General features: G+C 26.9%; 9 protein-coding genes across 9 annotated transcripts; 6 read left to right on the plus strand and 3 right to left on the minus strand.

The window, feature by feature from the left end:
- Positions 1-971: 971 nt before the first annotated feature.
- OCT59_019408 (uncharacterized protein) lies at positions 972-2,726 on the plus strand (the record flags this gene model as incomplete). Its single annotated transcript, XM_066143516.1, has 5 exons — positions 972-997; positions 1,241-1,655; positions 1,725-1,961; positions 2,094-2,435; positions 2,490-2,726. The coding sequence occupies 5 exons, from the start codon at positions 972-974 to the stop codon at positions 2,724-2,726; spliced, it is 1,257 nt and encodes a 418-aa protein (XP_066005255.1).
- Positions 2,727-5,496: 2,770 nt separating this feature from the next.
- OCT59_019409 (uncharacterized protein) lies at positions 5,497-5,974 on the plus strand (the record flags this gene model as incomplete). The annotated part of the gene is made up of 3 exons (XM_066143517.1): positions 5,497-5,636; positions 5,731-5,779; positions 5,849-5,974. The coding sequence occupies 3 exons, from the start codon at positions 5,497-5,499 to the stop codon at positions 5,972-5,974; spliced, it is 315 nt and encodes a 104-aa protein (XP_066005256.1).
- A 211-nt stretch (positions 5,975-6,185) lies between these two features.
- Positions 6,186-6,743, plus strand: OCT59_019410 (uncharacterized protein; the record flags this gene model as incomplete). The annotated part of the gene is made up of 2 exons (XM_066143518.1): positions 6,186-6,387; positions 6,613-6,743. 2 exons carry the CDS (start codon positions 6,186-6,188, stop codon positions 6,741-6,743), a joined length of 333 nt encoding a protein of 110 aa, XP_066005257.1.
- A 3,345-nt stretch (positions 6,744-10,088) lies between these two features.
- On the plus strand, positions 10,089-10,736 carry OCT59_019411 (uncharacterized protein; the record flags this gene model as incomplete). The annotated part of the gene is made up of 1 exon (XM_066143520.1): positions 10,089-10,736. The coding sequence occupies one exon, from the start codon at positions 10,089-10,091 to the stop codon at positions 10,734-10,736; it is 648 nt and encodes a 215-aa protein (XP_066005258.1).
- Positions 10,737-16,312: 5,576 nt separating this feature from the next.
- OCT59_019412 (uncharacterized protein) lies at positions 16,313-18,655 on the plus strand. Its single transcript, XM_066143521.1, has 4 exons — positions 16,313-16,623; positions 16,768-16,930; positions 17,115-17,239; positions 17,493-18,655. The coding sequence occupies exons 1-4, from the start codon at positions 16,363-16,365 to the stop codon at positions 17,739-17,741; spliced, it is 798 nt and encodes a 265-aa protein (XP_066005259.1). The 5' UTR covers positions 16,313-16,362; the 3' UTR covers positions 17,742-18,655.
- A 395-nt stretch (positions 18,656-19,050) lies between these two features.
- Positions 19,051-20,232, minus strand: OCT59_019413 (uncharacterized protein). Its single transcript, XM_025319772.2, has 6 exons — positions 20,155-20,232; positions 19,957-20,083; positions 19,820-19,863; positions 19,672-19,749; positions 19,423-19,597; positions 19,051-19,349 (listed from the first exon to the last, which is right to left on the minus strand). The coding sequence occupies exons 1-6, from the start codon at positions 20,202-20,204 to the stop codon at positions 19,194-19,196; spliced, it is 630 nt and encodes a 209-aa protein (XP_025172944.1). The 5' UTR covers positions 20,205-20,232; the 3' UTR covers positions 19,051-19,193.
- Positions 20,233-20,320: 88 nt separating this feature from the next.
- On the plus strand, positions 20,321-21,071 carry OCT59_019414 (mitochondrial 54S ribosomal protein uL16m; the record flags this gene model as incomplete). Its single annotated transcript, XM_025308893.2, has 1 exon — positions 20,321-21,071. The coding sequence occupies one exon, from the start codon at positions 20,321-20,323 to the stop codon at positions 21,038-21,040; it is 720 nt and encodes a 239-aa protein (XP_025172943.2). The 3' UTR covers positions 21,041-21,071.
- On the minus strand, positions 21,029-23,248 carry OCT59_019415 (uncharacterized protein; the record flags this gene model as incomplete). Its single annotated transcript, XM_025319771.2, has 10 exons — positions 21,029-21,323; positions 21,393-21,474; positions 21,541-21,565; positions 21,625-21,690; positions 21,758-21,842; positions 21,929-22,402; positions 22,529-22,600; positions 22,673-22,721; positions 22,799-22,955; positions 23,023-23,248. 10 exons carry the CDS (start codon positions 23,246-23,248, stop codon positions 21,279-21,281), a joined length of 1,281 nt encoding a protein of 426 aa, XP_025172942.1. The 3' UTR covers positions 21,029-21,278.
- Positions 23,249-23,406: 158 nt separating this feature from the next.
- OCT59_019416 (Ubiquitin-conjugating enzyme E2 7) lies at positions 23,407-24,509 on the minus strand. The gene is made up of 6 exons (XM_025319770.2): positions 24,399-24,509; positions 24,295-24,330; positions 24,189-24,234; positions 24,002-24,120; positions 23,756-23,934; positions 23,407-23,680 (listed from the first exon to the last, which is right to left on the minus strand). The coding sequence occupies exons 1-6, from the start codon at positions 24,460-24,462 to the stop codon at positions 23,606-23,608; spliced, it is 519 nt and encodes a 172-aa protein (XP_025172941.2). The 5' UTR covers positions 24,463-24,509; the 3' UTR covers positions 23,407-23,605.
- Between the last annotated feature and the right edge of the window lie 2,295 nt (positions 24,510-26,804).

A 26,804-nucleotide genomic window follows, 5' to 3' on the forward strand; every position in this document is an offset into this window, starting at 1 on the left:
AAAACAAGCTTTTTTTTAACTTGATCTGGATAATCTCGTTAAAGATTATGCCACAAATAGGTAATTGTGACGCAATTCCGCAAATAATCTGTAATTGTGGATAAATTACGGAATTGCAAAAAAAATACTTTTTTACATACTGTAAATAACATAACTTTAAACTTGATTATTATTTTCTTATCATTAAAGTAAAAGAAAAAATCATTTTTCATTAATAAATTTAAAAAAAGAACGATTTTTTTTTTAAAAAAAATGGATCGGCCGGTCAATTTGACGGTTATTGATGATTCGATTTTTTAATATTCATTCAGTCATAAACCGGATAATTCAACAGATATTGGATATTATCTGGCTGAAACACCTTTTTTTGGTGTTTTTTTTATTTAAAAATGATATATATATTAAATATTAAATCGCTATATTAATTAAATTAAAAAAGAAAAAAAATATAAAATAAGGCAATTCGGCCAGATATAATTTGACGGATATTGGATAATCTGTCAAATTATCCGGCCAAATTTAGATTCTTTATTTGCAAAAATGCATTTTTTTACCAATTCAAATGCATTTTTTTGAAAAATATGATAGAAACACATTTTTCTGTTAGTAAAATGTGTTTTTTATAATAATGCCACATTTGCAGACTAATTGCGGAATTGTGCAATTGATTGTCAAAATCTGCAATATTATTGATATTAATTAAAAAATTTGGTTAAAAATCGTCAAGTCGATCATCATTGTTAATAAAAAATCGATAAAAAAAAGTATTGGTCGATTTATGGTTTTTTTTTATGTTACAACTCAACCAAAAATCGACCAAAAATTGACCAGTTGATTTATGCCGAATTTTTTCCAATTTTTATAATTAGCCGAATGTGTGACGAATCACGTGATGACAATGACGAACTTTTGACGAAAGGTATTAATGCCGAAAGAAATGATTTCGACCAGTGGAATATTCTATTCATCCAATGCGAAATATCTTTTGGAAGTTCTCGTAAGAATATTTTATAAAAATTACTTTATCCAATATTTAACTTTAGAAATAATTTATTTATCGTACGTGCGATGCAAATTTTTATGTTTATCATTGCCATTTTAAGGGGGGTGGCAATGTATAAGCAGGTTGATCAACATAAATAATTTACAAAAAAGGAAAGTGGCGATGCATCGCACGTGCGATGAATAAATTTACTCTTAACTTTAAATAACTTAAAATAATTTTATATCCATTTTATAGTGAATTGAATATTTATAGTGCTGCAGTACCAGATCGCATGCATCATTGCGATCTTGGTTTATTCAATTATCAAGTTAATTTTGCTAGAAATTATATTCAATTATATTGTAGGAAAGATGGAATTAATGAATTTGATAAACATTTGGCAAAGATCCCACGTTTTCCCGAGCTAAAGATTTTTAAGAGTGGTCTTGGTAATATTGCACGTTTTACAGCAGCAGAATTTCGAAATATGATGAAACAATTGGTCTTTGTTATTGATGGTCTAATTGTTGCAAAACGCAAATCAAATTTAAGTTTATTTCAAGCAAAACAACATGATTCTAAGCTTGTAGATTTATTTGTATTCTGGAATAGAATGTATATTTTTAGCCGTAAGGATACTTTTACAGATTCAGAACTTGATAACTTTCAGGTACATTATAAAATTTTAAAATATATAATTATAAGTATTTTATTAATATTCTTTGATCTATTATTTTAGAAAATGATTATTGATTGGGCAAATAAATTTATTAATTTATTTACACCAATTGCAGATACTGAAATGAAATACCCAAAACTACACAATTGGCAACATCACATTATTGATGCTATACGAAACTATGGTACAATTAATGGTTTCACGACTGAAACTTATGAGTCGTTACATAAATTTTATATTAAAGCTCCATATAGAATGTCCAATCGGCGGGATGCAACTTCACAAATAATTAATTTGGTATAGTTCAATTATCATACCGTAACTATTAATTTATTATATAAAATTAATCAATCATTTATATCATATTAGGTGCGACATGATAGTATTTTAAATTATCTCTAAAAAATAACATCTCCACCTTCAATCAAGAAACATCGTCAAATTAAAACATTAGGTGGAATTGAGGGCAGCTTTACATTAGATACCTTTAATGACTTTGTTGATGAATATAGAACTACTCACTTTTTAGCATTAGAAGCTGAAAAAGCATTTGAAGTATTAATTGACTCATTAAATCAATATTTTGATCTTATCGAAAATATTACTGATAAAGATGTTGAAGCAACAATTATTAAGTGGTATACTAGTGCATTTATTAGAGAAGTTGATACTATACGAGCTAAAAGCAATTATTACAATGCACCTGCTTTTAGTGATATTGCAATTAATATGAACGAAGAGGAGGCTGAAAAATATAATACAATTGATGGAGTATGTTTTGCAAAGGTAAAAATAAGAATTATTATTTTGCATATTTTTATTTAGATTTTAATGTTATTTGGATTAAAAATTCCCGGTCATAATGAACAAGAATTGGCATTAGTTCATTGGTATGATTTTAAATACAATGACTTACACCGCTTATTTAAATATGATTGTCCATACGTAAAACATATTCCAATGTTTACTGTTATAGCAATTGAATCTATTATTGAACCTGTTCACATTATTCCATGTTTCAATAAAACAAATGAATATTTTGTAAATTATTTTATTTTTTAAATATAGTTCATCTATTTTTTGAGATTACACACGTCAAATGACCAAAAATAGGCAAAAAAATGGTACAAATCGCATAAACTATTCGCAAATTTGTATAAACTATTTACAAATAGTATAAGTTAATTCGTAAATAGCCAAAAACAGCCAAAAATAGCCAAAAATAGCCACTGCTTTTTGCGCCATTTTTTTTGCTGATTTTTAGCATTTCGACCTGTGTTAGTTAGGTACTGTATATTTTTCTTTTTTGTATTTGTTTCTTGTGTTTTATTTTCTTACTAACTTATTTTATTTCTTTTATTCTTTAACTTTATGGGTTTTGTTCTTTATGGAATTATGGTTTTCATCCTTTTGACCTTTTAAATTATTTTCATTCTACCTTTTTTATTTTTGTTCTTGATCACCTTTCTATATATTTTCTTCCTTTTCGTTCTCTTTTCTTTTTTTTGTTCCAATTTTTCCTCTTTCGTTTCCTTTTTGTTTTTACTTTCTCATTTTATTTGGTATTTCTTTCTAGATTTAAAGACACGTCTAATATTAAGTTTGAAGAAAATAGAATTTCGTCCTTTTCATTCTTTAACCTTGGCATTTCGTTATTTTTATTCTTTTACTTGTTATTTTCATTCTTATCTTTGATGTTTTGCCCCTTTCATCTTTTTAACTTTGAAATTTCATTATTTTCATACTTAACATTGCAGTTTTTATCTTTTTATCTTTAATATCAGGGGTTTTGTTTCTTTGTAAAATGTGACACGTATTGAAAGAATTAATTAATAAACGAAATTACTTTGGATTGCTATATTGTTTGTTTTAATTAATGCTTTAATTTTATTTTTTAAAAATATTTTTTATAAAAAAAAAGTGGGATTTTTTTATCGAAGTTAAAAAAAAATTAGTCAATTAGAGTTTAACCAATTAAAATTGAATTTTAAGAGAGGGTGAGTAATATCCCAGTTAGCACTTGTAATTTGTTTTTAAACGTAAAAAAAAAAATTGAAATGTGCGTAAAACAAGATATTAAACAGTGCATTAAACTATGCTAAATGATCAGTGCGCAGTTTTAGCTAATGATCATTGCACAAAATAATCAGTGTGTTGTTTATTGCTGATTGGCGATGATCATTGCAATGATTAACATATTGAATTTTACAGTGTTTTTTCAATGCATTGTTTTATACCGATCTAATTTACTGATGTTTGTATGTATAAAGATAAGAAATTAAGTAAAACAAATATAGTAAAATGTAATATAAGATTAGAAGATGAAATGCTAATAAATCAAAAAGCATATTGGTTACTTTTATTCTTAATTTTAATTTTATTGGTAATATAATATCTAATGTTTGATTGGATTGGCCTGAAGCTGAAAGTATCATTTATAGAATATTCATGATTATTATGTAGTCCAAATATATTCTAATAAAATGGTACGTAATTCAACATTTAAAAAAAAAAAAAAAAAAAATCAAAAAGCATATAGAGAAAGTACAGAAAATAGAGAAATAATAAAAAGAGAAATACCGTATTTTGCGGGCCACAGTACCCCCTATGCACAGTACCCTACACAAAAATTTTGTCAGATTTTTTAAATACCCAAATATTTCGCACGGAGACATTCAATTTTTAACCTCCAAAATTTATAAAATATCCGGGGTACAACACAAGAAAAAAAAACATATACACTGTATAATATCCGGGTATTTATTATCAACTTTATTTATTATATATGATATTACAATATGCAATACATTGTTAAAATCCTTCAATATAGAACATTATTCTTCATCAGAAGTTAGTTCTTGATTTTGATTTCCATCTTCTCCGCTACTATTATTACCACCATTGTTTTCTTTACTCTTACCTTTATCTGTTTCAATTTCCCATTCATTTTCATAATCATTTTCTTCGGTATATTCATTTTCTTCATCATCTGAATTATTTATATCTACCTCATCATCATCCTTCGGCATGCCTAGTAACTTATCATAATCAAATAAGTCATTATCTTCTGAACCATCGGTATTTGTTGAAACTCCACAACATTTGAAAGACCTTTTAATAAGATCTTTGTCAACATCATCCCATGATTCCTTGACCCATGTTGCAACTGTTGAATAGGAAGGTCTTTTAATCCTTCCAGCTGGAGTAAGAGCATGAATGGTAGAAGACATCCAATCATTATATCGTTCTTTAACCTGCAAATTATAAATAAATGTTAACAAAAATCAAAGAATTTATAAATAAAACATGCTAAATTGCTAACAATAAAAAATTTTAAAGAATTATATACAATTTTTACCTTAGCTTTAAAGCTTTTGTTAATTGCAACGTCTAATAGTTGCAATTTAGATGTGCAACCACCTGGAATTACGGCAATATTTGTATTTTTTTCTACCAACCAATTTTTAACAGAACTTACAATGGGGGTCTTCACAAAATTCGTGATTAAGATTATGATTGAGATTAGAGGTTAATCTGGTTTCACAAAAAACGTGATTGAGATTAAGCTTAATCTCAAGCTGATCGTGATTGAAATTTTATATGAAATTTCAATCTTACTCATCAAGTAAGATTAGAATAAGATTAGCATTAACTTCGTTAACCTGGCAAATTTTCTTGAATTTTTTTTTTCAATTTAAAAAATGTATGCATATTTTTTATTTAAATACTTTTGAACGCGAAACTATCGCAAAACGCGAACTTTTTTTTGTCATTTTCCTTAAACCGTTTTCTTTTAAACACTAAAAGTTTGTGATCTTTTTAATAAAAAAAAATGGAATCTACCCATGAAAATAAAAAAGATAAAAATACTGAGAAACCTATTAAAGCTTCAAGAGTCAGATGGACTGAACCTGCTATTAAAGCTTTATTGTCTTTTCTTCTTGAACATAAAGAAAAGCTTGAAGATTTAAAGTATAAACGTGGTGCTACATCTAATCCAGAAAGTGTTCAATTGTGAAAAGATGCTGAAGCTTTTTTTGACTTTTGAATTTGAACAATCTTATAGTGTTGTTCAAATTGCTAACAAGTGGAAGAATTTAGTAGATAATTATAAGGTTTTTATTTAAAATTACATTTTCTTTACTTATTATTTAAATTTATTAATAAATTTTTTTTTATTTAAGTCGCAACTTGCAGCTTCAAAAAAAAGTGGTGGACCTCCCATTGTTATTCAATATAAAGAAGAGATTGAGGCAATTTTGAATAAGGATAGGCCTACATTAAATCCAAAATCTTGTATTGATTCTTAAACCGTACTTACCAAGAATAGAAAATTTTGATCTTGCGCAAGAAGATTTTGAAGACAATAACAAGACAGAAATTACATATGAATTCCCTAAAATTGGTAGAAAATATACAAATAAACGTGAAAATAAAGAAGTTGATGTTAATGTAGATAATCAAAGCAGAAAAAAATCCAAAAATCATGGAGCTATTTTGGAAAATACTATTTAAAAATGGATGGAGCAACAAGAAATTAGGCAAATAGAATTTGACAAAAGAAGAGAAGAAAAAGAAAAAAGAGATCAAAGGGAAAGGTCAGAATTGCTTACAATGAAACATCAATCAGATATGATGTTATTTGGTTTATTAAATAATATTACAGAATGTTTGAGTTCTTTTCAAGGAAATTCAAATAATCAATCAGAAAAAAATTTACAAGGTATTTATTATTAATTCCAATGGTAATATTAAGTTTATTTATATGTCACGTTCAAATTCAAATGTTTGTGTTGCGTTCAAATCTTGATTTTTGCGTCACATTTAAATTTTGATTTTTGCGTCATGTACAAATTCAAATTTTTATTTTACGATCAAAATCTGATTTTTTATATTAAATTCAATTCTAATTTTAATTTAATTAATTTAATTTTAATTCAATTTATAGATGATTTGCCTCAATTTTCTTCAAATTTCATGTACTTGCAAAGAAATTTACAAACATCTTTACCATCTTTTGCACAATTGGATGATTCTGAATATAAAAATGATAGAAATGATAGCTCACGCACCCAATAATAAATAATGTAATTCTTTTAAATGTTTTATGAAATAAATTGGAAAATATATGTTTGTAATTTTTTTAATTCATTGATTTATTACTTAATTATCAATTGTATTTAAATATCTCCTCTGATGATTATTCCATAATAAATCACATATTGCATTTCTTATAGCATTACCTTCTGATGTTTCATTAACATTTGTTTCACTATTTACATCAGTTCCTGTATCATGATATTGTTCTTCTGGTGGTAAAAAATTGCGTCTTTCTTCACAAATATTATGGAGTATACAACAAGTAGTTATGATATGTAGTATTATTTCAAATGAAACTTTTAAACTATGAAGAAGACATCTCCATCTACCCTTTAATAAACCAAAAGCTTGTTCTACTTTGATTCTTGTTTGTGAATGTTTACGATTGAAATATGTTTGTTTTTGAATTAATCCTCTACCTATATCTTTATAAGGAACTATTAACCAACTAAGATTCGGATATCCTCCATCACCTAATATGTATTTATTATTAAAAGTTGTTACTAAATTATTAAACTTATTATATAGATTAGAATTTACTAAAATTCTACTATCATGTGTAGAACCTGGCCAACCAATACATATATCTAAAAAACTTTTTTTATGGTCAACCACTGCTTGTAAAACAATTGAATAAAATCCTTTTCTATTAAAATAATCTACAGGAAATAGATGAGGTGCTTTAATTGGTATATGACTACCATCAATAGCTCCAATAACATTAGGAATTCTTCCTGTACCTTTGAATCCATTTGTAATTTCATTAATTTCTGATTCTGTATTTGGAAAAACAATTTTTTCTGCTAGAAATTTTGTAACTATTACATTAATAAAATCTCTTAATGCATAACTAAAAGTTGATTCTCCCATTCCAAACCTATTACCTATAGACCTAAAACATTCTCCAGTAGCAAGAAACCATAATGATGTACCAACCTTTTGTTCCCATACAAGTCCAACTATACCAGGTCCTGTAATTTCTCTTCTTAAATGTGGTATTATTTCACAGTATAACCATTCAAATGTAGACCTGGTTAACCTAAAATGTCTTTTAAATTCAAAATCTTGCATATTTAAACATATTTCATTAAACCAATACTGAGATATTGATCTATTTAATCTTCTTAAATTGATTCACTCATTAATTTCTATTCTATTAAGTTGTAAATATAGCAAGTTTAAAGGTAAAATGTTAAAATTTTCTTCCTCTTCTTCTTGTTCAGTTTGATAAGTAGCAATTAAATTTTCTTCAAATTCATTATATTTAATAAGTATAATAATTATTAATATACAAATTGAAATTTGGAATTCCCTGTTCATTACTGAGAAAATAATATGTAATATAAAAATTTATGTAAAATTTTAAAAGAAAGTACGAAAAAAAAAATTTTTAAAGCATAACGGTAAATCATTAATCTAATGTAACACAAAAATTTGTGAATCAAGATTGAAACGTTAATCTCAATTTCAAGCTGATCTCAATCCCAATCTCAATCCCAATCTCAATCACGGGTTTTGTGAAGACCCCCAATATATTTAAAATTGAATTTAATAAAATATATTAATTAATAAATATATTTTATAAATTATATATGTTATAATAAAAATTTAATTAGGTTAGAAGATTGATTTGCTTATTTTTATATAATTTTTAAGGTTAGATATCAACAATGCTTAGCGATTATAGTAAAAACCTATGCTTAGAGCTACTAATAAAAAATATTTTTGGAACCTTACCTATATAAGTATTTTCTGGGGTCCTGCATAATGCGTAATGTTTGATTAAATAATTTAATAAATTGACTATAAATCATATATGTCAAAATTTGGCCAATTTTTAATAATTTCTGAAATTTGGCTGAAATGTATAACAGATCAGCTGATTTGTTACATGGTCAAAAGTTTTTATTTCGACCAGTGATTGTATTATCATTAATTTCTTGATAGTCATCCAGTTCTTCTGAATAAGTATCTACAGTCAAACTTCGATATACCGATATTCTATATACCGATAATTGCTTTTAACGATAAATTTTTATTGTCCCATTTCACAATTAATAAAAAAACCTCAATATATCATATTATATATAAATTCGCGTTGTAACATATAACGATACAAGTTCTTTGTCCCTTTATAGTAACGAATAGTAACATTGTATCGATATTTAGGTTACACATTCACGTGCACTTATCTTTTTTTGCTCTTTAGATGCATGCAACATTTCGGTATCTATGAAATATCATTCTTGAAATAATGCATTTAATGAAAGTATCAAAAATTCATTACAACCAAAGAAAAGAGATGTTTTAACGCACGCGCAAAAGCGTCAACTCTGTTAGATTCTCAGAAGACACCACGGCTTACTTAACAAGAACTTGCAGCCATATACCAAATCAAGCAAAACACTGTGCTCTGATATTTTAAAAAACAAAGATAAGTGGCTGCTTGTAAATCCCAATTCAGAAGAAGCAAATAAATAAAGAGAAAGGCCACTTTGCTTTCCTCAAGTGGAAGAAGCTCTTGCGCTGTGGTTAACAAATGCTCTTGCTGCAGGAGTTATAATTAACGGTGATATTTTACGTGAAAAGGCAAAAATTTTTGTGCGAGGGTTTGAAATTGATAATTTTACCGCTTCTAATGGATGGTTAGAGAAATTTAAACAACGCCATCATTTAAAAGAATATGTTAAGTGGGGTGAAGCAAACAGTGCACCATTAGAAACTTTAGAAGAAAAAAGGAGAAAATTACGTGAAATTATCAAGGATTATAACTTAAATGATGTTTTTAACTGTGATGAAACAGGTAATCAAGATCTTCTTCAAAAATCCAAATAATATTCTAACATTTTATGTTACTATTTTCAGGATTGTACTGGGACCTGGAATATTCAAAGACACTAGCACAAGGGCCACTTTCTGGAAAATAGAAATCAAAAAAACGGGTTACTCTTCTCCTTACATGTAACGCAACTGGAACTGAAAAATTGAAGCCGACCTTTATTCACACATACCAAAATCCACGAATATTACGCAGAAAAAAAAGGAAGAATTGCCAGTTAATTACTACTGGAATTCAACAGCTTGGATGCAAGTTTCGATATGGAATGATTATCTTACAAAATTGGATGCACGAATGCGATTACAACATCGCAAAATTCTTTTAATTGTTGATAATGCTCCAGTACATGTCATAAATGAAAATCTAAATTTAACAAATGTGGCTGTGCATTTTTTGCCACTAAACACTACAGCTTACTTGCAGCCCTGTGATGCGGGAATTATTAATTCTTTTAAGGTTAGTGATGGTTTTTTTTTATTCTTTTAATGATTAACATAAATTTTATTTTAAACTTTAATAATTTAGGCGCGTACCGGAAATTACTTATCAGAAATAGGATTGAAGCATATGAAATTTCACAGGAATTAAACAAAGGAGCCACCCCTTTAAATATTCATGATGCCATTAATTTTAGTAGTGATGCTTGGAATTCCGTAAGTCAACGGACAATTTCTAATTGTTGGCGCCATACAGGAATTTTACTGCAGGATGATATAGATGAATCAGATGACGAAACTGATGATGATGATGATCAAGCAATTCGGGATGAAATGGAATTGCAAGATCTAATTGATCAACTCCCATTCAATGACCCTATGAATGTGGAAGAATTTCTTCATATAGATGACTTTTTGAAGGGTAATGAAGGGTTAACGGATGACGAAATTATATCAATGGTAAAATCAAATAACGAACCAGAAATTGATCTGAATGAAGGACCTATGGAAATAATTTCAAAAGGAGAAGCTTTGAGTCATTTGGATAACCTTGTTGTATTTTTTGAGTATTCATCCGATGTTTCTGTTAATCCAAGTGAATTAAGTATATTACAAAAACTAAGACATCAAGTGTTGAAATCATATATTAATAGTTCAAAACAAATTACATTAGATAATTTTATCCAAACTTTGTAATGTGATATTAAATAAATACTAACTGTATTACATGAATAAAAATTATAAAATTTATAAATTTGTATATATGTGAAAAAATTTTTATACCGATATTGATCAACGTACAATATATATATCGGTATATAAGATTTTTATGATATAACGATAATTCGATCTACCGATGATTTTTTCCCAAACCAACAGTATCGGTATATCGAAGTTTGACTGTATACTAACATCTTTTATTAAAGAAGGTTGATTATCATTTCTAAATTTATTATCGAAGTCATACAAATATTGAAATGAAAACTAAAACAAAAAAAGAAAAGAAAAACAAAAGTGTTAGTTAACAAAAAGCAAAAAAAATATGACTAAAGATAAACAAAAAGCTAGAAACACTAAAAAAGGAAACAGAAATACTTGAAGGAAAGAAGTATCTTTAGTTCGCTTATCACCATCATAGATTTCTTGTTTTTCATTGATATTAAATATTAACCTGTTTGATATTTCTTGCAACATTTTAGTATGCAACTTAAGAAGATTTTTATCTTGGAAAGTATGACAAAGTTTTGCAGATAAAAGTTTAGAAGAAAAAAAGAAAAAAAGAAAAAAAAGTATTTTATTAAGTAAAGTATATGGCAATTTGCACAGTAATGAACAAATAATGACATAAATAATTTTTGCATAATTTGGCTAATACCACGTGATTAAACAAAATTAATAAAATCACATGATTTGTGTTTCGCACACTAGTGTATTTTAAGAAATATTCTAATAATTAAACTGATTTTATTAATTTAATAATTATATTTTACATCAAAGTAAAGGTTAGAACTATCCAGAAAAATCTTAGTCAGTTAAAAACTAGTTAATCAAAGGCTTAACCAATTAATTAACTAATTAATATAAAAAATATTTAAAAAATTTTTTTTGCTAAAAATTGTAAAGAAAATTATTTTTCATTAATATCATTATTAATAAATAGAAAAAAAATATCATTATTAATAAATAGAAAAAAAAATTTGGTATTAAAACTTTAGGTTTGAAAATATATGACTGAAATTACTAAGTTGCTGAGGTGTATTAAGTAAATCTAACCAGAATTATAGATTTATAGTTAAAGTAATTTTAACTGGTTAACTGTTTTTAACCAGTTAATTAACTGGTTAACTATGATCATTGAGTAATTATTACATTTTGTTTAGTTTAAACTATAGTTTTTAAATATTTTTTATTTATTTTTTTTTAATTTATACATAAAATTATATTGTAAATAGCTAAAAGTAAATTATATATATGAATAATATTTTTTTTTATAATTTAACATTTTTTACATATATTATAATATAATAATGAATTTTTATATATAATTTATGATATATGATATATTTTGACAATATTAAACGTGTTACAAAAAAATTTTATTTTAATAAAATGCAGTACTTAACATATTATAAGTAATAATATTTATTATACGTTATTATATATATGTTATCACTTTTGGTTATAATATCATAAACATAATACATTGTCATAATTAAATCGATACAATTTAATATCTTGTGATTACCAATTCCTGAAACTATAATGATTAAAAAACATAATTGTTCTGTTTTTTCGCCGCAATTAAACGATTAAAAAATTAAACAAATTTGACGATTTAAAGAAACGATTTTTTTAATTGTTCCTTTTATACCTTAGAACGATATCTTTAAGTTAAAAATCATCTTGCATTATCATTTAATTTCTTTTTATGTAAGATAATCTTACTAAAAAATTATTTTTTTTTTTGGTTATCATATCTTATGCAATCAGATTTTATCTTTTGCATCTTTACACAAACAAAAACATCATTTTTTTACTTACAACTTGTTACGTAAAAAAAAAAAGGTGGGTATAATACGATTTACAACAATACTAAGGTTTCAAACTAATGTAAACAAAAAGACTGAATAGGTATAATAATTAATAATTATTCCGTCAGTTTGAATTTTTTTACAATTGGCGTTCATATATATGCAAGAATTTTTATTTTATGCTTACACTAAAAAAATTTATTTTATATTATTGGAAAAAAAAAAAAACTAAAAAAAAAAAAACTAAATCAATACGCGCATGAATCGTAATTCGTAAAACCTTGAATCTCCCTGAATCTGAAATAATTAAATTGGGGTGTGGAGTGGAAATATGGCGCAGAGTTACTGTGCGAATGTTCGAATGTGCGAATTTCAAAAATCAGCCAATCAATAATCGCCATTTACACTAGTTTCAAATATTGATAAGATCAACAAATTATATTATTTATATCCGAATAAAAAAGAAAATTCCTTTCCTAATCAGTGATTACATTGTTATAAAAAAAAAAAAAGTTTTTTTACGATTTGCTAATCTCAATTGGGGAATGCCCCACTCTTGGGGGGTGGGTAAAAAAAAAAAAAAATTTTTTTTTTTTTTTTTAAACTCATTTACGAGAAAAAAGAAAATATATTCTTTAAAAAAACTAAAAAAATCATTTAAAATGATTTAATCCGAGAAACCATACATATATGTTGAATCACGTTATACCATAATTATTTCCCATTCACAACATGATAGTAAGTAAACCTTTCATTGTAAAATTTACCCTTCGAATGAATTAATCGACTCAGTGCTTCTTTCGAAGAAATTTTTAAATATTTTTTTTTTAAATATTTTAATATTTTTATTATATTATCATCATTTTACGTTAAAATGGGAAAAAAAAAAATTTTATAATTTTTTTTAATGGATTTCAGGTGAAATCATACAAACATTGCATTAGAATATGATCGGACGGGAAAATGAAAGAAGAAAATTCCTAACGAAAAAAAATGATTATTTTAAAAAAATAGAAGCAAAGACATGGGGAAATCAAATAACGAAAAAGAAATTTTTTTTTTTTCGCCCAAACGTATCAATTATGTCAAATAAACGAAGATCATTTCCTAATTATTTTTAATAGCAGATGTTGAATGCATAATTTAAATAAAACGTGCTTAAATTATTTGATGAGAGCAGGGACGATAATTTTTCGGACATAACCATACAATATGACAAACATGACAAAACTGCCGTTTTAGTTGGTTCAACAAAAAATCTAATCTTATCTTATTACAACATTCCTAATTAGATTAAGAGGCTTAGATTCAATCATTTCATTAATTATTTACGTTATTTACGCCATAAAATTATTATTATTAATTCAAAAGATGTATGACAACTTATTAAAAAAAAAAAATTTCCCTACATTATTTGTAATTGCTTGAAATGTACTACTAGGGAATTTCCATTGAAAAATTTTAAAATGAAATAACTTGATTTGACAAGCTAATATCTTTTTAATCATCTAATCTTATCTGACACGTTTTTAAAGTTTACTTTTCGTTTTTTAATATAATATATTATTATTATTATTATTATTATTATTATTATTATTATTATTATTATTATTATTTATCATCATTATTAAAAGAAATTATTTTCTTAATATTTAGTACAACCAATTACGCGTCATGTAAGGGGGATGAATATCTCAAAAAAACTTGTTTTTTTTTGAAATCCATTTATTGTTTTCATGCTTTCATTTAACGCCAATTTGACCGTATTGCGTTAGCATATCTTGGCCCCCCCACAATTTTCTTTCCTTTTCCTCGAGTTTCTAAGTTGCGATCGACCAAATAAATTTTATGTCGGTATATGACATAATTATTATCTGCAACCTCCCAAATCTAGATATTAATAGGGCTTTCTAAATTTTTTTTTTTATTGTATAAATAAATAATAATGTGAAACATAATTATGGGCTATTGTATTCAAAGCAATTGTTCATTGTTATTTTCCCCTAGATTAATACTTTTATATCTTACAATAGTGTCCTTAGGAATTTTCAGGAATTTCTCGGTTTTTACCGCAGCAAATAAAAACAATCGCGTGAATAAAAGATTTTTTTTGTTTATATTTTTTTGGTGCTGTTGTGGGTGTTGTGAGTTTGTGGCTATTTGGAATATTTGGAATGCCATGATCGAATGATTAAAATTGTGATGAAAAAATTGAATCATTTGACCAGCCAATAGAGCTCGTGAGAAAATGCCACTTTCCACCCCGCGAACGAAAAATACCTAAAATAGAAAATAATCAATATAAGGAAAAATAAATAAATAAATAAAAAAAAAAAAAAAAAAAAAAAAAAAAAAAAAAAAAAAAAAAAAAAATATATATATATATATATATATATATAATATAATGATATATATTATAATAATAATATATGTATGTATATAAAATATAATATAATATAATAAATATAATAATAATAATATAATAATAATAATATACAGTATATATATATATATATATATTATATAAAATATATATATAATATATATATCTGATATAATATGTATATATATATATATAAGAAGGAGTTATTGGCATATAATTATCATCAACCACTAGAAAGTTAAACTTTTCACACGAAGCAAATAATAAATAAAATTAAATCAAGATAAAAAAAATATTATCTTACATTTCATAACTGATAACCGAACTATAATAATAACAAATAATAAATCTGATAATTATTTATATAGACATTTTATTTTATTCATTTATTTTAGTTTAGTTTATAAAGTACATATTTTTTTTTTTATACTGTTTATACTGATATGCAGCTTCTGCAGCTTTACGTTCTATTTATTTTTATACTGCAGACACTTGAACAGGAACAGTAACCTTCTTTCAATTATATACCAATTACACCAAGATCTTTTTTTGGTGTAGGACCAAAAATTTAGAAATTTTTTTTTTTTTTTTTTTTTTTTTTGAAAGAGTATATGATCCCTCGCTTCATCTCCTACTCATCTCTCTTTTCTCCTATTATTTTACAGCCCTCCCCTTCTTCTTGCCTTTATTATTAAAAAATTTTATATTTCATGTTATACGCTTTTACTCTTATTAAATACCTTGAAACCGCCTACCCAATTCATATATAGAGGCACGAAATAACAACTATCCATCCCACCCATATAATATCAACTTTTCACTTTCTTACCTTTCCATAAATTCTCGAATTCAATTTTTTTGACCCTTACGATATATTAAATTTTTAGTGATCAAATTTAACGTGTTCATCTACTTAAAAAATGGAACCTGTGAACATTATACAACAATTTCAAAATTTAAATCTTGATTCTACACAAGGTGAGTAAAATAAGGAATTATTCCTTTTTACCTTTCTTTTTATTTCTCTTTTTTTTTCTATCTATTTTTCTATCTTTTTTTTTTCCTTTTTTTTTTTTTTTTATAATACCTCCGGCTTATCTCTATATTGTGTAATAAGAATATAATAATAATTAATAATATATATATATATATATATATACTGTATATATATATATTTATTTATAGATTACATTGTCTATTGTGTTTCTTTTTATCTTATCTTTTGTCTTATCTTTGTTACGCCTATTTCTCGATTTGATTTATTGTTTGTTTACCTCCACCTTTAAAAACCCCGATTATGGCAAATACATGGCAACACACAAGTAGTCTAACGTACACTACTTTTTTTTTTTTTCTCTCTTACGAATTTTATTTTGATATCGGCCAAAAAAAAGACTCCCTCTTCACAATGCCAATTTCTTCGCAAGAATATATGTATCACGAAGGTCATATAGATGATAACGAAGTCGCTGTTAGTAGATATGAAGGGGAGGATAATGATGAAAATTACGAAGATGATTTATATGTTTCTCCATCAAATTTTGAATCCATCATCAAGGATCCATATCTTTTAGCCTTCTTCCGCGAACTATGTGAAAATAGAAGTTATGGTTCCCCCGTTTCTAGTTTTGAGAGAACTTGCTATTTTAACGGTGCAAATTCATTTGCGGTAAATATTTAATTTGCTTTATAAAATTTATTTTGTTGGTGGCGCAGAACTTCAAAATTTTGTTTCTCTTTTTTTTTTTTAAAAAAAAAAAATTTATTATTTTTTTTTTAATATTAATATTTTTAATTCAATTTAAATTCTTAGATACCAAATCGCGGAGATTATATTCAGCCAGCTTCACAAAATATAGCTCATATCCTGGAGTTATGGTTGACAGAAAAATTATCAAATATTGGAGAAACAATTCCCATTTTGGAAGAATATCCTCAAATTTCCGCTGAAAGTATAATGACTAAACTAAAAGAGAGTAAGTTTTTCGCGTTTTTATTTCAGAATTTGTTAATACTAAGGTATTCCGCACGTGGTCCCTCATGTTTCAAAATTTTATTTAATTTTCCATAGAAATTCAAATTTTTTGTTTTTCTTTTTTTGCCTTTTTTTTTAAAAAAAGAAAAATTGATTTATATTTTTTTTATTATAATTTCCTTTAGCCGTTTCTTCATTAAACGGTCTGGAAAAAGTTCTTATAAATATCCGAGCTGGACATGTTTATTTATTACATATGATTGGCGATGTGGTTGTAATGGATCAAAATTGTGAACGGTTCTTTCAACAAGTAAGATATTATTAAATATAAGATATATATAATAAATATAGGATTTTGTATTACTACGATTATATTATGATTATTTGATACGAGAAAAAAAAAAAAAAGAATTACACTTTTGCAAACATAATGAGAATTATAATAATGATAATTTTTTGAAATACTTAAAAAAAAATTGATTTTTAAATTTTCTAGAAATGAAATTGAAATTTAGATATAAAATAGAGTCTTACTTATCCTTAACTTCTTATTTTTCTTATAGTTCCCGCTCTTTGTAAACGTATCTATTAAGGTACAAGAACACTCGCCATCAGTGCGCCACAACACGTGCCAAGTTCTAGTTGCTGTCGAACATGTGACCATGAAGGGAGAGAATCGTAATATTCCTTTATCATGTAGATTTTCTCATCAACAACATCAATCATTTGATGGTGCATTCACGAATACAAGAGTTGCTTCCTCACCTGATGGACAAACATTTTGTTTGTTGGAAGAATTGGCGACAAGATAGAGATACCTTTCCTGTGACGGTTAACGCTTTTGATATAGGAGTTTGTTAGCTAAAGTTTTTTAAAAAAAAAAACATTATATATCAAATTTCTTTTTTTATATGTTTATTCATGATTCAAAATCCTTTTTTTTAAATCATCTTACGTGACGGGTTAACCATTCGCATAATCACTAATCATTTAAAAAAATTCGTGTTTTAGTATAAGCTTAGTGGAGTGGATTCTTATTAATTATTATTAATGTTATCGAGGGCCATCGTAAAAAAAAGGTGACATCGGCGACACTTTTTTTTTTTTAATATCAAACATAGCATGCGCCGAGAATGAAAAAAAAACAACGATAAAAAAAAAAAATTTACTACGAGCGGGTAGTTCATAAAATGGTGTTGTGATTAATTAAGGACTAAGAAAAAAAAAAACGATAAGGAGGGAAAAAAATTAAGATAAAAAAAAATATATAATATAAAGAATCGAAACCACAAAAGAGGGGGGATTTAATGAAGGAGAAGAATATTTATCCTTTTGGTTTCAATACCTAAGATTCTTTGGGTTGGCGGACCCCATTTCTTTTTATGATCCTTTATTTATAGAAATAAGGTGGTGTTATTATTATTATTATTATTATTAATTCACTTATAAGATATATTTTGTGTGTGTGTATTAGTATATTATTTAATAGTTATGTATTTCTTATGCATTTAAGTAAAAAAAAGTAAAAGGACCCGGATTACCGGGGATAATAGTTAAGATTTTAAGATTTTGAACTCGATTTGGGGAAACAACAGATTTCGTACTATATTATATAAGGCACGTGTTGCGACACAAATTTGCATGTGATAAAAATGATAAAAAATGATTTTTTATATTACCCAAGTAAATTATATTACCCAAGTAAAAGTTTATTTGACATTATCGATATATCTACCGATATATCTCACAATCCTTGAGTGATAATAATATGGCTCCTAAAATATTTTTCACATGAAATGAAATTGATGATATTTAACGATAAGTATATCCAGTTGGTCACATGCTTAGATTTTCATATTACAGTAGTTCATAAATTGATAAACTTCACTTCAATGGTATTATTGAGAAAAAACACGAGAAATTTCAATATTTTGTTTTTAACGCGTTAATTTGAAACCATTCGATCATGTAGATTCATGTGGATTAAGTGACACGTAAAAAATCATTACCATTTTGAACTTCTTTGTAGATTTCTTCCTGCGATTGTTTTGATCCTTTTTATTATATAATTATATAACTGATAATTTAATCAAATTGTTAAAATCTAATATAAAAAAGTGTTTAAAAGGGTTAGTTAAATTTATTTTAAGTTATGTGCATGTCTAATGCAATCGGTTTTACATTAAATCTGAATTTGGATAAGTCTAATTTTTACTTGTTTACATTTTAACTTGTAAAAGATATCCAATTAGAATATAATCTAATTAATCTTCTGAATATGAATTTTTATTTATCAATTTTCTTGCTTTAACCAAACGATATTGTGCCATAACTCTTTTCCTTTCTTCAGCAATAATCCTTTTATTAGCAACATTTAAATGATTCATTTTCTGTCCTTTAGAATTATCTAAATTATCTTTCTACAAAATTGAAAAAATTAAAAGTGAACATTTAAAAAAATTTGATTTCATTTTTTTTAATAAATTAACTTACTTTTAAATGATTGATTTTATCACGTTTTTTTGGTATAACTGTTAATGAAGGGGGAGCTTGAACTACTTCACCAAATTTTATTTTATCTTTGAAATCATCAAAATCTTTAAAATTAACTTCTTCTATTAATTTTTTTATTTTTGCCTTTTTCTTCTCTTTTAATTTTTCTCGAAATCTATTAAACAGAAAGAAAATTATTATTAATTCGACATTAATTTTATAAAATAATGGATATTTATTATCATGTACCGTTTAGTTTTATCCTTTGCCGAAGTTCCTTCTTTCATTGCTTTAAGTATATCGGGTCTCATATGATCTTCTAACCTCCTATATTTGTAACATAAAAAATATTGCAATCAAATAATATAGAAATTAATTATAAAAATTTTAACAGTACCTACTAAAATCCAAAAATGATTCACCAGGTATTCTTTGTATAATCTAAATAAATTTTTATGACAATTTTTTAAACCAATAAGAAAGAAATATAAAATAAGATAAAAATAAAAATGAACATTAATATTTAAGAATTACCTGAGAATTATCTTTATTCATTTCGGAACTATTAACTTGTTTTTTCTTAAATTTATTAGCTAGTAATAATCTTTTAAAGTTTTTAGGAATATCGGATATTTTATCAGAAGTAGGTGGTGCATCATATCTTAAATAATACAAAATATTAATAAAAATATTAAAATATATTTAAACATAATCAAGAAATAAAATAAATACTTTGACTGTTCTGTTTCTATTCCTCGTTTTCTTTTCTTTTTATTAGGCATATTAAAGATCGAAAATGAAAATTTTTTTGATCATCAATGAATCGCATTTACATTTTTATCCAATCAAACGGCTGAGATTTTAATCTATTATCATCGGTAGGATTTGCTTGTAAATTATGGGCCATATTTTTATAATGTTCTCTTTATCTTTTAAAAAATTAAAATTTCCTCTAATACATTATTCTGCAGCATATGCAAAATTGACATCGAAATTTTCACTTTATTCTCTTCTTACAAAAAGAAATTTTCTTTTATTTAAAAATAATCAAAATTTATCACCTTCTATATCTTTACCGACCACATTCTTTCTTCAACGTCGTTACCGAGCGGAATTCGCTCCACGTCGTACAAAATATCGAAAGGCTCATAAAGGAAGAGTACCAGTACGGATAGGTGGTTCAACAAAAGGAAATACGATAGCGTTCGGTTCCTTTGGCTTGAGAGTAAAAGATGGTGTAAGATTATCTTCAGCTCAATTAACAGCTGCTCATACTGTTATTAAAAGAAAAATTAAAGTTATTAAAGGTAGTCAGGTTTGGATGCGTGTTTTTCCTGATATACCCGTTACTTCTAAAGGTAATGAAACTAGAATGGGTAAAGGAAAGGGTTCTTTTGAATATTATGCTTGTAGAGTTCCAATGAATAAAATTTTATTTGAAATTGGTGGTGGAAATATTAGAAAAGAAGTTGCTAAAGAAGCTTTAAGATTAGCTTCTGATAGATTACCTGTTAAAACTGAATTCGTGGATAAGGACGCTGAATTAAAACAATTAAAACAAGAACAGAAAAAAATTGAAAAGAAAATAGAAACTAATAAAATTATTCACATACAATAAAGTTTATTTAGAATATATGTATGTATGTATGTATGTATATTTTTTTTACAATATTTGCAAAATATTTTATTTGCAAAAGAAAAAAGAAAACAATTTTACAAAGTATTTCATCTATTAGCTTGTATATTTTTCATTAAACCCTTTTTTTAAGTCGATCGGTTTAATATACGTATATTGTAATTTAAATAGCTAAATAGCATTCATTTGTATATTCTACTATACGAATTTACGTACAGTTCTAAAAAAAAGAGCCTGTCGCTGGCTTACGATCTCGTAACTTAGCCTTAAAATTAAATTGTTCGAGTCAATAGTTATAGATATATATTAATATTTAAAAACTTTCCATTATTACCTCAAAAAATTCATTAACATCTTTAACGGTAACTGTCTTGCCTGATTCTCCGAATGGCTTTAAAAATTCAATAAGCTCATTCCTATAAACAAATTAAAATTATCAAAAGATTCGTAAAAATAAACAAAATTTATCCTATAATGCTTACTTGAATTGGTTATAAGCAAGTATCCCTATAAATTTATATGGTTAATAAATGAAAACAAAATTTCAGATACTATAGACCGCTTACCTTCGATTGCAGTGACTCGATCCATTTGGTTCAATGCTTTCATTCCGCAATCAAATAATGATTTTTCTAAATAAGTTATAAAGTAAATATACGCATAGTTATAAATTATTGTGATCCATAAACAACAACTTACGCGCGTCATCATCTTCTGGTGGTTCATAAGTCTCTTCTACACTGAGAATGAACTCAATTTGATGTTGTTTATAAAGTTCCATACACTAAATATGTGACCAAATTTATTATTATATATTATAACTTTTATAAAACACGTAATTTTTATTTTTGCTCTGTCTGTCATAAATACCTTGTGACAACGACACAATTCATCACGCCAGCCTCGTACACAAAATAGATCAATTTCTACTTCATTACTTACTATTTGCCAACTTTCACGCTTACACGTGTTAACATCATCATTCTTTGATTTTTTAAGTGAAACCACCGCGTTAACAACTTCTTTGCAATCATCAGCTTTATCATCTTCTTCAATCTTTCTTTTGTTATTTACAGGAGTTGAGAGTGAAATTGTGCTGGATGTCCCTTCGGTTTTAGTCGCGGCGATTTCATTATCCTTATTACTTGTTTGAGCGGTAAGAGGTAGTGACATTTTGTCACTTGATTTGGAATCTTTATTCTCATCACTTATCGCGTTAACTCGCTGATCTTTATTGTATTGGCCAGAGAAAAACATGTGCGAATTGAGATAAGGCTTTAAGAAAGAATATTTGTCAAGACACTTGTGACACAAATATTCTTCAAACGCCTCCAAATCAGGTAACTAAAATATAATAAGATTAATGTTAAAAAGCAATTTTTTCATCTTCGTGTAACGATTATGTAAGCGACATGAATCAAGTCTTATATAAATATAGTAAGTGGGCATAAATTTGTAGTTTTTTTATACCGAAAATCTTTTTCCTCCTTGCTTTTCTCCGCTTATACAATTTTCATGAAACCAATCTTCACATAATACACACTATAACAAAGAAATATTTTGTTATTATATTTAATATTAGGCTATCTTTAGAGCAAAAGAATTTGAAATTACCTGAAGCATATTATTGTCTTCCTTTTCCGGATCATAATCGACATTGCACCTTTCAAAAGATATAGATTAATAAAAAAAATTTAAAGGACAACCATGAAATTTTTTATTTTTATATAAGACACTAACCAACAGAATCTACCTTCATAATTATGATCATATTTATTATGCTCATTCACTGTGTTTCGTGATTTTGTTTCAAGCTTACAAGCTGCTTCTCCAAGACGAGTTGTTCCGCAATCGCACTTAAAGTTACGTTTCGAAAACAATTCAACAAGTTCATGATCTATATTGAAAAAGAGTATCGTCATTTACATATTTATTAATTATATTTAGAGGTTTTCTTACTTTACCTGAATGACATGAAATGGAACACGAATAACAAACACCACCTGGTCCATACCCCTCGCTTGGTTTGCAAGTTTTACAAGCGTAAACTGGCTGACGTATATATCCCTTATTATATGTACATTCGTCAAACCTTCCTGATAAAATTTCTCCCGCTTCCTCTTCTAAAAGTCTTTGTCTCTCTAAAATCTCTTTAACAGTTAACGTTTCTTTAGTTTCTTTTGTATTCATTGTAGTTATTTTCTTCTGAAGTTAAAATACTGTTAATACTGTTGTAAAACTGTAGTACTTATAATTGAAATGTGACAAATGACTAAAATTGGCTTGGTAAATATTTATCACATCATTAATTCAGTTATTTATCACATTATAAACAATGCACGTGATTTGATTTCTGGCGATTAAGCATATAAACAATTTAATATCTAAACAACTTATTTCTTGAAATAATTATTACAATTATGTATTATAATTTACTTACAGTTGTATATAAATTATTGTATTTGTCAAAAAAAAAGGAAATAACCTCTTATTTTAAATTAAAAAAAAAACTAAAACTATATTTATTGAAATTCATCTATATTATTATTACAATCCAAGTGTCTTTCTAACGGAATCTCTGACAATCCTATTAAATTCTTCACGATCACTTCTCCAAATTTTCTATAAACAAATGCATTAAATAATTAATTAAATGATAGATTAAATTAGATATAATCCCAGCGTTATTTTACTTACACAAGCCTCGATATTAGCACCACTTTCATCATTAGGTTCTGCCAACATACTAACTACACTCAATAAAATTTTTTCAACACTTTGAACCGGTGACCATCTCTCTGAACTACTTTCATACATATTTGGATCATCACCTGGAGGATGAAGAATCGATATACAAACCATTCCGTCGGGATAAACTATAAAGAATAATAACACATAATAAATTTCTATCCAAAAATTAATCAAACATCTAGAGATACATACTATTAGGATGAAACATTTCACATGTAAATTTCATTGTTGGCGGGGAGAGGGGATAATCTGTGGGAAATTTGAGCACAGCAGGAAAGATACCACCTTCATATGGTGTTCCTTCTGGCCCTCTACACATAAAAAACTTTTTCTGTCAATAAAGAATTTAAAATTTAATTTAGTTTGATTTAATACTTACGCTATTAATGCTTCCCACTCGAAAAATGAATCTTCGGAGACTGGCCCTATAATAAATTACATTTATAAACCTTTTTTATTGAAATCTTGGAATTGAAATATTTTACCTGCAGTAATACCTTCCGGAGCATTGAGGGTCAATTCTAATGATTTAATAAGTTTAAGTATCCAAGAAAGAATGTGAATTTACATTATGTTTATACACACTTGCCTTTGTATTCGGTTAATAACCGTTTAAGTGCTGTAGAAGCCATATTTCTTGAGCTTTCATACATTTTGGAATTTCGTTATACCCATATGAAGGCAAGAAATCTATGCTTAAAAAATCCAAGTCACGTGGTTTAAAATCAAATAAACAGAATTAACTGTTACACCGCATATGACCTATCCCTTGCTCCTAATCATTTTTGGAAAAACTGATTCAAATTTGCCATAATGCCAAATTCTTTATAATGTTTAAATGATTTGTGCTTATGAGGGTAAGCAAGAAAAAAAAAATAATTTGTACAATTGATATTTTAACAATAATAATAATGCTTTACTTATCCGTTTATCTGAAAAAATACTAATAAAAAAGTCCTTCCTTAAACTTTTTTATTATAACGATAACCTTTTTCCAAATTTTCTCATGATTTCTAAATTTTTTACAAGCGATTTTAACCAATTTTCAAAGGCAAGTTATTATAAAACTTTTATAATTTGCAATATTTGTGTTAACTAGTCATTTATTATATTTAGATGGATGTTATTTCCAATTTTTACCATACTATATATGATGAAAATGATAATGAAAATTAAAGCTCCGAACGGTTCCGGTTTGAACCGGGAACCGATCCGGAACCGGCAAAAAATTCGGTTCGGTTCTCGGTTCGGTTTTGGACTTGGAACCGTCCGGTTCGGTTCGGTTCTATCCGAAATTAAGAAAAAATGCGAAAAAACGAATATACGACTATCCAGTGATCGTACAAGGACGAGCCATAGCTCGTTGGAATCCTCTCATCGAGACGCGTCGAATGGTGGTAAAATCAAGTCTCTAGCATCGATAGATCACGAGATAGCATATGATGAGTGTTTCTTAAAAAATTTGCATTAGAAAATGATCCATTGATGCTAGAGACATGAATTTACCACCATTCGACGCATCTCGACGAGACGAATCTAATGAGCTATAATTCGTCTTTTTACAATCACTGGATGGTCGTGTATTCGTTTTTTCGCATTTTTTTTAAATTTTCGAACGTCAAAAATTAAAATTCCGATACAAGCGATTAAACGCCATCTATTGATTACACAAAGACGAATTTTAGCTCATTGGATTCGTCTCACTGAGACGAGTCGAATGGTGGTAAAATGATGTCACTAGCATCGGTAGATCGTTTTCTAATGCGAATTGTTTAAGAAACACTTACCATGGGCTATCTCACGATCTATCGATGCTAGAGACTTGATTTTACCACCATTCGACTCGTCTCAGTGAGACGAATCCAATGAGCTAAAATTCGTCTTTGTGTGATCAATAGATGGCGTTTAATCGCTTGTATCGGAATTTTAATTTTTGACGTTTGAAAATTTAAAAAAAATGCGAAAAAACGAATACACGACCATCCAGTGATTGTAAAAAGACGAATTATAGCTCATTAGATTCGTCTCGTTGAGATGCGTCGAATGGTGGTAAATTCATGTCTCTAGCATCAATGGATCGTTTTCTAATACAATTTTTTTAAGAAACACTCACCATGTTCTATCGCGTGATCTATCGATGCTAGAGACTTGATTTTACCACCATTCGACGCGTCTCGATGAGAGGATTCCAACGAGCTATGGCTCGTCCTTGTACGATCACTGGATGGTCGTGTGTTCATTTTTTTCGCATTTTTCTTAATTTCGGATAGAACTGAACCGAACCGGACGGTTCCGGTTCGGTTCCATTTCGGTTTTCGGTTCTACCCGAACCGCAAAAAAACCGAACCAAACCGACCCGTTCAGAGCTTTAATGAAAATAATACAAATAAAGTTAATGATGATGATGAATCTGATAATGATAGTCCATTAAGAGATATATATGTTGGACAAACATTTATGACATTTGAGATCCTTGAAACATGTTTAAAATGATATGCAAATAATTTGGGATTTGAAATAAAAACAGTAAAATGTGAAAAAGAAAATGGTATCTGGACCAAGAAAAATGTAAATCTTACACATACATCGGGAAATTTTTTAAGATGCAGAACTGCGGAGATCTGTAAAATTAGCAGATCTCTGCATTTTTTTTGTGAATTTATGCGGAAGTCTGTGATTTTGCAGATTTCTGCTTTTTATTTTTTACAAAGTTATGCAATAATCTGCAATTTTGCAAGTTTCCGATTTTTTATGTATGAATTTCTGCGGTAATCTGCGATTTTGCAGATTTCTGCTTTTTTTTATGTGAAATTTATGCGGAAGTCTGCAATTTTGCAGATTTTTGCTTTTTTTTCATTAAAATATCAGTTCGATCTGCAATTTCATCATTGATTTAATATTTAAACTTTAATTAACTCTAACTTGATTTAATACCTAAATGATTTTTTCTACATTACTCTTTAAAAAAAAAAACTTTACAAGACTTTAAAAAAAT

The sequence above is a fragment of the Rhizophagus irregularis genome, chromosome 29, assembly GCF_026210795.1.
Source record: "Rhizophagus irregularis chromosome 29, complete sequence".
In the NCBI taxonomy this organism is placed as follows: domain Eukaryota; kingdom Fungi; phylum Glomeromycota; class Glomeromycetes; order Glomerales; family Glomeraceae; genus Rhizophagus; species Rhizophagus irregularis.